Genomic DNA, 15573 nt, shown 5'->3' with positions numbered 1-15573 from the left:
GAGGGATTAATGACAATTTTGAGATAACGGAGGACTTTTTTGCCATGGAATCCTTAAATGGGAAAACACGGGGAGAGGACTTGTATGACAGTGTGTCGGCGGTCATCAACGTTACCACAGATGGATCGCCAAATCTGACGGGGAAAAACGTCGGACTGCTCAAAAGAATCCAGGGGAGGGTGAAAGAGGACAACCCTGAGCAGGAGGTAATTTTCCTACACTGCATAATTCACCAGGAAGCACTGTGTAAATCCGTTTTGCAGCTTGACCACGTGGTGAAGCCAGTTGTAAAACTTGTTAACTTTATTCGAGCGAGGGGACTTCACCATCGTCAGTTTATTAAGTTTCTTGAAGAAACTGACGCTGATCACAGGGACTTGCTTTACCATTCAAATGTCCGCTGGTTAAGTTTGGGGAAAGTATGTCAACGAGTGTAGGAGCTCAAACAGGAGATTCTCATTTTTGGAGCTACTTGAGAACACTGACAAGTTTCCTGAGCTGAGTGACAGATTGGATTTGTGATTTAGCTTTTGCTGTGGACATACTGACACATATGAATGAGCTGAACGTGAAGCTACAAGGGAAAGCCCAGTTTGTGCATCAAATGCATACAAACATCAGAGCCTTCAAAACCAAGCTAGCTTTACTCTCAAAGCAAATGTCAAACAAGTCATCCGCTCATTTCCCCACACTGGCTACGTTGAAAGAGGCCCCGCAGCATTTGGAAAAAATACAGGAAATCACTGGATGACCTGCATGAAGAATTCTGCCATCGGTTCTCTGATTTTGGAAAAGTTGACAAGTCACTTCAGCTGGTGTCCCTTCTCACAAGACCCTGAAACTGGAACTGATTGATCTCCAATGTGACACCGTCTTAAAGGAGAAGTTCAACTCTCTTAAACTGGATGAGTTTTCTGCTTCATTAAGCGCAGCCAAATTTCCAAACATCCAGAAGATGGCACAGAGGATGCTGGTGTTGTTTGGCTCTACGTATGTGTGTGAACAGACTTTTAGTGTGATGAACACCAACAAAGCACCCCACAGATCCCAGTTGAGTGATGAACATCTCAGACCTGTTCTGAGAATTGCCAAAACAAAACTAACACCAGACTCCGATGCACTGGCAAAAATGGGTGATCAACAACACTGTTCCCACTAAAAGGTCAGTGTATTAACACTATAATGCTTTTTTTCTGTTTATGTTTGATATGTATGCATCTTGTGCTGACCCGGCCTCTGTCAAATTTTAAAAGTCAATGTGGCACCTGAGCCAAAAAGTTTGCCCACCCCTGGTCTAGTTCATGGGTCAGCTCCCTGACTTTCCCACAGGCATACAGTGTGCGAACATTCCCCATGTCCCAATAATGGTGTCATGCTTTGGGAGGTTGTGTGTTGGTGATAATCTTGTCCCAGTAGCAAACTTGTCGCCCCACCCTGGGGCAAGACAGTGGGTAGCGCGGTCATTGTTTTTCCGGGCCTCGACGGATCCGGCATGTAGATTCCTGACTGTTTATCCATCATGACATTTCGTTAGGCAAATAAGCTTGGTGGTGCCTATCTCCTCTCCAAGCTCTTCACCAGGGGGACAAAGACCCCCCCTGGCTACCCTTGTCTAGTTTAGCCTGCCGGTCGAAGCAGTTTACCGTGGTGTGGTCGCAGAAACTCTGCTACTTGGAGCCATAGACAAGAGCTGGGTGCTGGTGAGGTCCAGTAAGGTTTCAACCAGCACTAGTGCAATCGGCACTAGCAATCCAGCCGCGACCGTATTGACGTTAAAGGTAGTACCCCTCCCTTCCACACCCCATACACCACACCGCGGAATTCCGAGTTTATTCTTGAAATACAGGGGCATTTTTTGCGTTCTCTGCAAAGTCAGTTCTTCTAACTTTATTTATGTCAGTGGTTTTAACCCCAACCGCTGTTTGAATTAAGTACATCTTTGTGTGAAGGTTTACATTTGTAATTATATATACTTATTATAATTATACTTGCCGGAAGAGAGTTTGGACTCCAACTGAAAAATACTCATTAACCAATAAGATGAAAGAGGTTTCATTTAACATCATCCACAGATGGTACCCACTTCCATCTTTTCTTGTCACATTTAAAGGAAATTTAATCACATCCAAAGCCCAATTTTTAGTTGGAAAAAAACAAATGGGATCATATATTAAATGTATTTGGGAAGAACCAAAAAGCATTAAAGAGCCAAAGAATATGCCTGACCCTAAATGTTGTTTTGTAGACTTACTGCACTTTACTGTCACCTGCTGGATTGTTAAGATAATTGATATGACTTTGTCCTTTTACTCTATGAATGTAGCCCTGGCCAAACAAAAACAAGTCATTAATCTCACACCTGTCATCCCTGTCAATGATTTTAATCGTTTGACAGCTCTAGTGATGATCAATGATGATGTCAGTGTTATTTGCTAAAGAATTTGTCATTTCTCCAATACTTTTTTATTTAACAGTATCCGATAGTAGTATTATAAGTAAATATATAAGTATTATAATAATGACAAAAAAATAATAATGCAGCATAAGCATGATAATAAATTCAACAATGATTAAATTATAATAATAATAATCCAATAATACATTGTAATAATAATAACTTTGATATATGAAATAAATCTTATTTGTTTTTTGGCTGCTGGGACTGACTGTCAGTAAAAGGTGGAGCTATGTAGGTGGTGCTTCTCACTTTCAAGGAAATTAAACTTAAAAGAATCCAGTTTGTCTTTCACAGTCACACGAAGGATACAGGTCAGTTCTGTCTTAATTGTCTGCGATTCTTGGTCGGTTGTCACAGAAATTGAACTTAAAATAATTCAATATGATCCAATATTGATATGACTTTGTCCTTTTACTCTATGAATGTAGCCCTGGCCAAACAAAAACATGTCATTAATCTCATACCTGTCGTCGCTGTCAATGATTTTAATCGTTTGACAGCTCTAGTTATGATCAATGATGATGTCAGTGATGTTTGCTAAAGAATTTGTCATTCATTTCTGTAATACTTTTTTATTTACCAGTTTACCGATAGTAGTATTATTTTAAGTTAATATATAAGTATTGTAATAATAATAATAATAGAAAAGCATAAGCATAATAATAAATTCAAATTACTAATAACAATAATGAAATAATAATAATAATAATAATAATAATAATAATATTGATAACACATTGTAATAATAAGAACAACTTTGATATATTAAATCAATCTTATTTGTTTTTTGGCTGCTGGGGTGGGCTGACTGTCAGTAAAAGGCGGAGCTATGTAGGTGGTGCTTCTCACTTTCAAGGAAATTAAACTTAAAAGAATCCAGTTTCTCTTTCACAGTTACACGAAGGATACAGGTCAGTTCTGTCTTAACTGTCTGTGATTCTTGATCAGTCGTTTTTTTTTAATGAAAATATTTGATCAAGTGACGTGTTGAGCAGAGGGTTTTTGGGAGCTTTGTGGAGCATAAACTTGTGACGTTCATTGAGATCATCAACAGCAACAAGCAGTAGGGTGGAGGGGGAAGTGTTTTATTTTTGCAGTCATTTTAGTAAAATGGTCAAATCCTGTTCCATTTCATGTCAGTCATCATGTAGTTTGAGTATTTTTTGAAAAAAGACTGTTCTGACAACACAATTCACCACCAAATATATGTTTGAAAGGTTGAAGTTGGTGACCTTGTGAATGAGCTCCTGGTTCTAAACCACGGAAACAAAAATAAGCTTTGCTCTTGTTGTCATCTGCTCCCCATGTCTCTGTGTCATTCTCTCCTCTCTCCTCTCCTCCAGCCATGGCCTCAGCCACCGATCTCCTGGACCCGGAACAGTTCATATGTTCCATCTGTCTGGACGTGTTTGCCGAACCTGTTACCATTTCATGTGGACACAACTTCTGCAAGGCCTGTGTCACCAAATATTGGGACGAATGTGAACAGTATAATTGCCCAATGTGTAAAAAGTCATTTGAAAAAAGACCCGATGTCTGTGTCAATACTCTGATGTCTGAGGTGGTGGCTGCTCATTTCAAGATGGCTGCTCATGTTAAAGCTGCCGGTTCCAACCACCACAACCAAGAGGAAGGGGCGGTGCTCTGTGACTTCTGTCCAGGCACCAAGCTCAAGGCCCTGAAGTCCTGCCTGGTGTGTTCAGCCTCTTTTTGTGAGACTCACCTGGAGCCCCATCAGAGGGTGGCATCCCTGAAGAGACACAAGCTGATCAACCCTGTAGAGAACCTGGAGGACAGGATCTGTAAGAATCACGATAAGCTTTTAGATCTCTACTGCAGGACTGAGCAGCTCTGTGTCTGCGTCATGTGCACGGAACACAAGGGTCACGAAACGGTGCCCGTAGAGGAAGAGTACGAGCGCCGCAAGGTCCAGCTGGGGAAGAGGATACCGGAATATCAGGAGATGATAGAAGAACGACGACGCAAGGTGGAAGAGATCGAGCGCTCGGTGGAGGAGGGTAAGACAGTCGCAGAGAAAGAGATAGCGGAGTGGGCGGAGGCCGTCGCCGCTTTGATGGCCTCCGTCCGGACGAAGCAGGATGAGCTGATCTCAGCCATCGAAGAGAAGCAAAAAGCAGCAGAGAAACAGGCTGAAGAGTGCATCACAGAGCTGGAGCAGGAAATCACAGAGCTCCAGCGGAGGAGCAGCGAGATGGAGCATCTCTCACACGCTGAGGACCACCTCCAGCTCCTCCAGCGCCTCCCATCCGTCTTCTCCTCTCCACATGCCAAGGACTTGTCTGATATACCCGTACGCACTCATCTCCATCGGCCGAGGCTTGGATTGGCCGTAGCACAGTTGGAGAAGACAATCACTCAGGAGGTGCAGAGAATTCTGGTCAGAACGTCCTTGGTCGAGGAAGATCTGGAAAACTTAGCGATAGATGTCAGACTGAGGCTGATGCAGCAGCTGTACACAGTGGATGTGACCGTGGACCCTGATACAGCACATCCACAGCTGATAGTGTCTGGTGATGGCAAACAAGTGACACTTGGAGACAAACCTCAGCAGCTCCCTGATAATCCAAAACGATTTGATTATTATAGTTTTGTTCTGGGAAGAGAAGGTTTCACTTCAGGGAGATTCTATTATGAGGTTGAGGTGGAAGGGAAGGACTGGTGTTTAGGAGTGTTCAAAGAGTCAGTCAATCGGAAGGAAGGTTTATCTCTCAGCACTGAAGATGGCTGCTGGTTTATACGTGGAAATGAATGTGTCCAAAATGTGTCCAAAGTTGGGGTGTTTGTAGACTATGAGGAAGGGCTAGTTTCCTTCTACCATGTGGAGGCAAAGGATCATATCTACTCCTTCACAGGCTGCACATTCACCGAGAAGATCTATCCAGCGTTTAGCTCATTTACCACAAATGCGTCACTGAGGATCACAGCCCTGAGGTGAAAACAATGAGCTCTCATCCAGCCACAGCACATTTGTATCTTTACACTTTGATCTCCATTGTTCAGATGCTTTCATCCAGAGCCACTTGCAGCCACTACAATGAGTGAGTGACATGACAAACATTTACAACATGTTGTGTGAGGTGTTCTTTACTTTGATGTCATCACATATAATGTTTGTAAAAATAACATGGACATCATTCTTTTTTTCCCCCATTTCTCCCTTTTTTGGTGTTTTTCTCTTGTTTCCATCGTAAAAGCTTCTTTTTAAATGTTTAGTTTGATGTGAACAGAACTGTTTTTGGACTTGATGACGTTGGTTTCTTTGTGCTTCACTGTGGACATTTGCTTTTTGGTTTGAACAATAAAGGCTTCAAACTACGAATGGAATCATCAACATCTCACCTGTTGACATTGAGCAGTGGAAACAGTGAAAGGGGCGAGAAGGCGTCATTCTGACAGACAGCTCATGCTAAGACGGCTAATGCTAATACGGCTAATGCTAATACGGCTAATGCTAATTCAGCTCATGGTTAGACAGCTAATGCTAAAACAACTAATGCTAATTCAGCTCATGGTTAGACTGCTAATTCTAAGATGGCTAATGCTAAGACGGCTAATGCTAAGACGGCTCTTTCTAAAACGGCTAATGCTCAAACTGCTCATGGTTAGACGGCTAATGCTAAGACGGCTAATGCTAAGACGGCTCATGGTTAGACGGCTAATGCTAAGACGGCTAATGCTAAGACGGCTAATGCTAATTCAGCTCATGGTTAGACAGCTAATGCTAAAACAACTAATGCTAATTCAGCTCATGGTTAGACTGCTAATTCTAAGACGGCTAATGCTAAGACGGCTCTTTCTAAAACGGCTAATGCTCAAACTGCTCATGGTTAGACGGCTAATGCTAAGACGGCTCTTTCTAAAATGGCTAATGCTCAAACGGCTCATGGTTAGACGGCTAATGCTAAGACGGCTAATGCTAATACGGCTCATGGTTGGACTGCTAATTCTAAGACGGCTAATGCTAATACGGCTAATGCTAATTCAGCTCATGGTTAGACTGCTAATTCTAAGACGGCTAATGCTAAGACGACGAATTCTAAGACGGCTAATGCTAATTCAGCTCATGATTAGACTGCTAATTCTAAGACGGCTAATACTGAGACGACAAATTCTAAGACGGCTAATGCTAATACCGCTAATGCTAATTCAGCTCATGGTTAGACTGCTAATTCTAAGACGGCTAATGCTAATACGGCTAATGCTAATACGGCTCATGGTTAGACTGCTAATGCTAATACGGCTCATGGTTAGACTGCTAATTCTAAGACGGCTCATGGTTAGACTGCTAATTCTAAGACGGCTCATGCTAAAACAACGTATTCTAAGACGGCTCATGCTAAGACAACGTATTCTAAGACGGCTCATGCTAACACGGCTCATGCTAACACTGCTCATGCTAACACGGCTCATGCTAAGACGGCTAATGCTAAGACGGCTAATGCTAAGACGGCTCTTTCTAAAACGGCTAATGCTAAGACGGCTCATGGTTAGACGACTAATGCTAAGACGGCTAATGCTTATTCAGCTCATGGTTAGACGGCTCTTTCTAAAACGGCTAGTGCTAATCCGGCTCATGCTAACACGGCTCATCCTAAGACGGCTAATGCGGCTAATCTTCTTTCGTATATCATCAGATGGCCAACTCAGTGTCATATAGCCACGCCCTCGTCTCCAGTCCTAGGTCAAAAAGGCCAGCTTCTGAGGGTGGGCTGTATAGGGGGCAGCTGGTGATTATGTGCTCGGCAGTCTGTTCAGGTTCGCCACACTCGCATGACGCACTGTCGGATAGGCCCCACTTCTTTAGAGAGGACTTGAAGCGCCCGACGCCAGTACGCAGGCGGTTCAGCGAGGTCCATAGGTGGCGTGGCATGTCTTCTCCTTTTACACCTCCTCCTGGGTCCCGGATGTATCGTTGGATGCGGGAGGGCGCAGCTGACTCCCACGATTGTCTCCAGGATGCTGCCAGCCAGGCGTCCTTGGACAAGTCGTCAGGGATCGACTGTAGCATCTCTTGTGCTGCCTTGTTGTAGGGATGGCGAGACTTGAGCCTGCATGGTGGTGCCGGTGTTGTTGTGGCTTTGTGTAGGATGTGCCAGTCGTTCTTCTGGGCTTTCCTTGCCAGGGCGAGGGTAGCTGCTTCCCGTCGGAGACTGGGTGGGGCGATACCAGCTAGGACTGGCAGGTAGGACACAGGGGTGGGTTTCAGACAACCAGTTACTATCCGGAGGGCGCTGTTGATGACAGTATCCACCTTGTTCGCATGTGGACTTCTGCTCCAGGCAGGGGCACAGTATTCCGCTACGGGTAGGACCAGGGCTTGCGTGGATATGCGTAGGGTCTGGGGGGAAGCTCCCCAAGTCGAGCCTGCAAGGCGGCGGATGAGCGAGACCCTTGCGGTTGTCTTGGCCTTCACTTCATCCAGGTGCTGCTTGTAGGACAGCGTCCGGTCCAAGCATACGCCGAGGTACTTGGGGGCTTGCTGGAACTCCAGGCGGATGTTGCCAACATGCACGTCCAGTTCCCTTCTTGCCTCCCGGTTGTAGAGGTGGTAAGCTGCAGACACTGTTTTGCCCATGCTGAGCTGAAGGTGCCACTTCTGGAGGTAGTCTGCCAGGATGCCCATGTCTCGGTTGAGGCCTTCTTCCATAGTGTTCCATGTTGGGCATCGAAGCATGATGGCCAGGTCGTCCGCATAGCCGTACTTCTTGGATGTTGTGTCTGGCAGGTCGTGAATATAGATGTTAAATAACATTGGTGAGAGGACAGAGCCTTGCGGGAACCGTTCTTCAGCCTTCTGAGCCTGCTGGTCTGGCCATCGCTGGTTTGTAGGATGAAGCTATGGTTAGATAGCATCTCCATAATAAATCTCACCATGTGCCGGTCCGGGATTGTTCTCAACAGTTTCAGGTGTAGTCCACGGTGCCACACGGTGTCATAAGCGGCTGTCAGGTCCAGGAATACTACTCCAGCTTTCTCATTATCTTGGAAGCTGTCCTCGATGTCCTGGGTGAGTAGCGTTACCTGGTCCACCGTTGACCTGCCTCTGCGGAAGCCGGCTTGTTCCGGTGGGAGTTGAGGGTCCACCACTGGCTCAATGCGGCTGTGGATCAGCCTCTCCAGAATCTTGTACGGGACACAGAGCAGGCGGCTCTCAATGCAATGCGGCTAATGCTAAGACGGCTCTCAAGACGGTTAACGCTACTACGGCCAATGCTAACACGGCTAATGCTAAGACGACGAATGCTAAGACGACGAATGCTAAGACGGCGAATTCTAAGACGGCGAATTCTAATACGGCGAACTCTAATACGGCTCATGCTAATACAGCTCATGCTAATGAAGCTAACGCTAGGACAGCCCATGGTTAGACGGCTAATGCAAAGACAACTAATTCTAATACGGCTCATGCTAATACGGCTAATGCTAATTCGGCTAATGCTAGGACAGATCATGCTAAGACGGCCCTTTCTAAAACGCCTAGTGCTACTACGGCTAATGCTAATCTGGCTCATGCTAAAATGGCGAAAACGGAACTGCTGGTCTTCCCGGCCAAACAAGGTATTCATCACAACATTGATATTAAAATCGACTCTCTATCTCTTGTTCCTACCAAGGCTGCAAGGAATCTTGCATTGCAGAATCCTGCCGCTTCGCACTATTCAACATCCGTGAAGTCAGGCCGTACCTGACCCAATATGCCACTCAGCTGCTGGTACAAACCTTGGTGATGTCCCGTCTCGACTACTGCAACGCCCTCTAAACAGGCTTGCCGGCCTGTGCGGTGAAGCCACTACAGATGATACAGAATGCGGCGGCGCGATTGGTGTTCAACCAGCCAAAGAGGGCACATGTCACTCCGCTGCTCATGGAGCTCCACTGGTTACCTGTAGCCGCCCGCATCAAGTTCAAGTCTCTTGTGCTGCCTACAGAGTGATTGCTGGGAATGCTCCCGCCTACTTAGATGCTCTTGTAAGAGCACATGTTGCCCCCCGGATGCTGCGCTCGTCAAATGAGCGTCGCCTGGCTCTGCCGGCCATACAGCCACGGCAATCCAGGCTATTCTCATTTGTAGTTCCACGTTGGTGGAACGAGCTGCCAAAAATGACCAGAGCGGGGACCTCCCTCTCTGTCTTTAAGAAGCACTTGAAGACCCAGCTCTTCAGTGAGTACCTCCTGTCCTAACCTACAACTACTTAGCACCACCTTGCAGTATTTATTGTTACACTAATGTTGTTGTTACGCTAATCTCTGTCGCAATGTAGCTTGAATGTTATTCTCCCTTGTAAGTCGCTTTGGATAAAAGCGTCTGATAAATGACTAAATGTAAATGTAAAATACCGTGTGACGTCACATGCGGAGATTTGTAAAAAAAAATATATATATACAATGAGTTTAAAAAAAAAGCAAATTTGTAAAAAGCGAATATTTATTTGTAAATATTTCCAGATACAATAAGAGACGATTTGTTAAAAAAAAAAAAAAATCGATGTTGTTTGTTGTAATTGTTTGGAGCCTGGTGACATAAAAGCAGGTGTGACCAGCAAAACCCGCCTCAAGCTGCGTCCACACTCAGTCTGGATCCATGTGCATTCACCACGTCTGGACAGGGCGCTCATTGCTGCTTCCAGCTGCGGTGTGGCCGGAATAGCAGAACAAAGTCACAATATTAGGAGGTGAGATGGAGTAAAACTCCACCCAGCGCGGACGAGGGTGTAGAGTCCGGGGGAGGCGGAGCCGGAGCGGCGGAGTCTCAGTCCCGGTCCCGGAGCCGGAGCCGGAGCCGGAGCCCGGACAAGTCCCTCAGCAAACTTGTGAGTGGGGCGGTGGGGGGCGACGTCCGAGTCCGGGTGGCGGCGGCCCAGATGGCGGTTGTGGTCACGGCGGCCGGTGTGGCCGCGGTGCGGAAAAGTGGCTCCGTGGAGGTGTGGGTGCGGGAGCGGTGGCACAAAGTTTTGGCCGAGCTGAGCGAGGACTCGCTGACGGTGAGCTGCGAGGACGGGGCGCTCAACGGCTCGTACAACGGCAACAACAACACCGCCGGTCACCCCGGAGAACAGCACCCCGGAGCCGGTCCATTCGCCGACTCCCCGGAGCCGGTACCGGAGGCGATCGCCAACCGCAAGCGCTGCGTCCGGGTGTCGAAGCAGGAGGTCGGCGGGCTCGGGGTGAGCATCAAGGGCGGCAGGGAGAACAAGATGCCGATCCTCATCAGTAAGATCTTCAGGGGGCTGGCCGCTGACCGAACCCAGGCGCTGTACGTGGGAGACGCCGTACGGCAATGAGGTGACCCTGTAATGTGTGTGTGTGTGCGTGTGTGTGTGTAAAGATAAAGATACTTAATTAATCCCCAAAGGGAAATTCCAGTGTTGCAGCAGCAATGACATACATGACAAAACACACATAAGGTACAAAAACATAAATTTTATTTTATTTGATTTATTTTTATTTTTTTTCAAGAGAACTTACCTTTTTGTTTGCACATTTTCAATTTCTAAGTCATCATCATCATCATCATCATCAGGTCTCTTGCTCGGCGACGGGGGCGACGCCATGAGTAGAGCCAATCGGTTTCACCAATCTTCTCCATTTGGGTCGGTCCAGTGCGAGACTCAGCTTCAGCAAGCGACAGGTCCATTTGGTGTAGGTCCCTAGTGATGGCATCAATCCATCGGGTGCGGGGGGCACCGCGGGGGCGTTTCCAGCCGGCAGCTTTAGGTTGGAAGTGGAGGATAGCGTGAGTAGGCTGTTCCAAGGGGAGCCTTTTGACATGGCCATACCAGCGCATCCGACGCTGTGCTGCCAGGTGGGACGCAGGGGGCTGTTGGGTGCGTTCCTGCAGCATGATGTTGGAAACCCTATCTTGCCATTTTATCCCCTCTATTGAGCGCAGTGCTCTGGTGTCAAAGCCATCGATTCTGGCAGCAAGGGTCTTGTTGAGAGGCTAGGTATCTGCTCCGTAGAGGAGGATGGAGAGGACTCAGGTGTTATAAATCCTTAGTTTGGTCGCTCTTGATATGGAGTGGTGTCTCCACAGCGGCTTCCAAAGTGTTTTCATGGCACTGGCTGCCAGGACACGTCTCCGGTTTATCTCTGGTGAAATGTTTCCATCGTTGGTGATGATGGACCCGAGGTAGGTGAAGGAGGTCACAAACCCAACCTCCTCTCCACTGATATGCAGCGGAGGGGGGACCTCTAATGTGCATTAATTTTGTTTTGGGCCAGCTTACCTTCAGACCCAGTTTGTTGGCTTCCTCTTGGTAGGTTTCCAAGGCTTCTTTTATCTGGTCAAGAGTGGAGCAGAATAGTGTGGTGTCGTCCGCGTATTCCAGATCTGTGAGGGTGTAACTGCCTTGGGTGTAACGTGCACCTATCCGTTCCATCAGGGGGTCGATGATGCAGTTAAAAAGGTCTGGTGCAGCTACGCATCCCTGCCTCACTCAGCTGTTGATTGGGGACCAGGTAGAGTTTGTGCCATTGACACGCACACAGCTTTCGGCATCGCTGTAGAGCTTTTGGAAGAGAGAGGTAATCTTTCTTGGAGCTCCCAGGATGGTGAGGATCTTCCAGAGGGAGGAGTGGTCCACGGTGTCAAAAGCTGCCTTAAGTTCAAGAAAGGCAATGTAGAGGTGTCTGTTTTGGCGGAACTCGTGTACATTCTCAATGATGAGGCGGAGGGCAGAGATCTGGTCCGTTGTGGAGCGGTTTGGCATGAAGCCCGCCTGTTGGGGGCGTCTTTCGTCTTTCTGAGATAGACAGGAGTGTGATGCCTCTGTGGTTGCTGCAGACCATGTTATCACCCTTATGTTTCCAAAAGGGGAGGATGATACCCCTGGTCCAGTCTTCCGGGGGGTGCTCAGTTATCCAGACATGATTGATGATTTCGGTCAGCCAGTCAATGGTGTTGTCACCGCTCAATGTCATTATTTCAGCTGTGATGTTGCAGATACCAGGGGCTCTGTCCTTTCTCAGTTTGGTCAGAGCTTGCACGACCTCTACTTTGGTGACGGGGTCTATGCTGCAGTTGTCATTTGCGCTGGCATTTTCAGATGAAATGGTGAGAGTGGGGTCGGTTTGGGGTGCGGGGTGATGCAGAAGGTCACTGAAGTGTTCCTTCCAGCGGCTGATGCATTCATCCTCGGAGTTCAATATGATACCCTGTGGGTCTTTTACCTGGACTGCCTTCTGTTGGGGGCCTGATTTCACTCGCCTCAGGGTTCGATACACTTGGGTGAAGTTGTTATTTTCGGCGGCAGACTTCAGGCATTCTGCTTCTCCTTGCCAGAATCTCTCCCTGTCTTCTCGTATCGTGGTGTTGCGTATGCAATTTCGGCCACGGTATTTAGTCACGTCGCCACTAAGACGTACTGCTCTACGGAGCTCTATGATTTCTAGCGTTGTTGGTGTTATCCAAGGGCGCCTAGGTGTATGGTGAGGGCGTCGGATGGAGTCAGCAGCTGCCTGGTTAATTGTGGACACGAAAAGGTTCCAGTTGGTGAGTTCTTCTTTGGCCAGGGCATTATACCGGTTGGAGATGGAGCGGGTAAACACTGAGGTGATGGTTGGATCCTGGAGATGAGAGGATCTCAGTCGAGGTGGTGCCCGTGATGATGGAACAGCCTTTAACTTCAGTCTCAACTGGGCAACCAATAATCGGTGGTCCGTGTTGCCTAGCTGGGCTCCACGATACACACGGCAGTTGGTGACACTGAATTTCCAGCGACTGGAGATGATGACGTGATCTAAGGCCTTGCGGGTTTTGCCATCATTGCTATACCATGTCCATTTGTGTATGTTCTTCCTGGGGAACCACGTGTCTACAATAGATAGGGCCCCAGCACTGCATAGATGCTGGAAGCGGTCACCGTTGTTGTTGGTGATGGGATCTGGAGATTCTGGGCCAATGATGTTTTTGGTCTGCGAGTCCTGTGAAGCAGAGGAGACAGTGGCGTTAAAGACTGCTAGCACAATAGTGATGTCATGAGGGGGTATCTGCTGGATGGCCAGATGTAGTTGATCAAAGAAAGCGTTCTTTGCCCGGTCGTCTGCGACCTCTGTTGGTGCATAGGCAACAATGACTGTTAACTTGCCGTGTGTTCGCTGACTGGGGTCCATCCTATTAGGTATTTCCTAACATAGCATGGCATTGCTAGGGCGACACCATATAGCCCTCTGTTATAATTTCAGCCGCTCCAGATGTAGCTGTGGTCTCCCTCTTTCTTCTCACCGCTATCGCACCAGCGTGATTTGCAGAGTCCCGCGATGGAGATGTTGTAACGAGACAGTTCACGATACAGAAGAGTAGCGTGTCCTGTGCGTCGAAGTGTTTGCACATTCCATGTAGCAACACGGAAGGGATGTCGGAGATTAATTGTTCGTGAGTCAGGGGCGTGCAAGGGTCGATACCAAGGGTCTGTCCGGCTATTTCTGATTGGTTTCGTAACAAGGAGAGGTTCTCTGGAGTAGGTTGTTAGCCCACTGCCAGATAGCCAGCTGGGGGGGCTGCCCCCTTTAGGGCCTGCTGGCCTGCCCTGAACCATTCTTCGTCAGGCCCCTCGCCTGAGACCGGTTTGCCATGGGAAACTCTACCAGGAGCACAAGGCTCCAGACAACATAGCTCCCAGGGTCACGGAGACGCACAAACCTCTCCACCACGGTAAAGTGATGGTTCCCGGAGAGGTGATGGTTCCCGGAGAGGGGATGGTTCCCGGAGAGGAAGTGCATTTTGAAATACGGCTAATAAAATTCATAACTTTTGATTTGCGTAAGCTTTACATTTACATTATTTACATTTAAGTGACATTTACCTCTGAGTAAGTGTTAATGGTGGATGTAGAGGGTTTATTTATAATTGACATTTTCTATTTGCAAATTGAGACAGTGTAAAGCAGTTATTTAAAAATATCAGAGCCCAGTGAGTCTACAACTGCGGTAAGGGACAGTGTCAGGGATAGTGCAAATTCTCAAGACCAACCTGACGATGGTCAAGTAGGTGATACTGAAGCATACTGGTAGCAAAACTTTAAGTCACCTCACCAGGATGAACCCCAGCTTCTGTCTACCGCAAGAAACTTACCTCACTGCATCCGAGCACCTCAAACTCAAAGCTAAATGGGTTAATCAGATGTTTTCTGCATCATACAACTAAAAAAAAGAGGTGTTTCGATATTGATCAATAAAATGTATCCCATATCAAAATAAAACCACAATATCAGACCCAGAAGGGCGTTACATAATGATTAATGGAATTTTAGGTAACATCGAATTAACCATAGCTAATATTTATATCCCCAATGAGGATGACCCAAATTTCTTTCACAATATATTTTCAAAACTCTTAGAATTATCTGAATCAATTTTCATATTTGGAGGAGACTTCAACACAGTACTGGATCCAAGTTTAGACCGTTCTCAAACCAGAAATATTCACAAATCCTGGCGTTGTCGGACACTATAAAACAATATATGAGTGATCTTGCTCTTGGGGATCGTTGGCGATCAAATAACCCACAGCGAATTAGCAAATACACATATTATTCACCACCCCACCAAAGTTTTCTCTCGAATCGACCTTTTCTTGACAAGTAACTCCGCAATGTCCAAAATCACTAATCCTGAAATCCACCCCATTGTAATTTCCGATCACAGGCCGATTAGTTTCAACCTCATAAATGAAACAAACTGGAACCCTCCCGGAAGGTGGCGGTTTAACGCCTCACTTTTGACAGATAAAGAATTTAACCTTTTTTTTTTTCCAGAGAATGGACTTCCTGCCAAAATAAACTCAAACAACGACTAAAGGAATTGCACTCCCAACAAGCCCACTCATCCACTGAGCAAATCCGAAATGAGATCCGGACAATTACATCTCAACTTGATAATATCATCCATCAAAAGACACAATTCCTCATGCAACAAACAAGAGCAAATTATTTTGAATTCAATGACAAATCATGTACATTTCTTGCCAATCAGTTGAACTAGATAGAGAAAAAACACTTATGCCATCAAAGATCCACAGGGTAGGATAACATACATCAATAACATATTAAGAGAGTTATAATTAGCTGTATTACTCAGATAATGAATCTAATATA

The 15573-nt window shown here is 46.6% G+C and overlaps 1 protein-coding gene across 1 annotated transcript; it reads left to right on the top strand.

Annotated features, from left to right (window-relative positions):
* Positions 1-3803: 3803 nt before the first annotated feature.
* Positions 3804-5414, top strand: LOC307233516 (E3 ubiquitin-protein ligase TRIM39-like; the record flags this gene model as incomplete). The annotated part of the gene is made up of 1 exon (XM_080004854.1): positions 3804-5414. The coding sequence occupies one exon, from the start codon at positions 3804-3806 to the stop codon at positions 5412-5414; it is 1611 nt and encodes a 536-aa protein (XP_079860980.1).
* Between the last annotated feature and the right edge of the window lie 10159 nt (positions 5415-15573).

This window comes from Zeus faber (genome assembly GCF_960531495.2).
Source record: "Zeus faber genome assembly, chromosome: 8".
In the NCBI taxonomy this organism is placed as follows: Eukaryota; Metazoa; Chordata; class Actinopteri; order Zeiformes; family Zeidae; genus Zeus; species Zeus faber.
The sequence above is the reverse complement of the archived record's forward strand: the minus strand, read 5'-3'. Positions and strand labels throughout refer to the sequence as shown.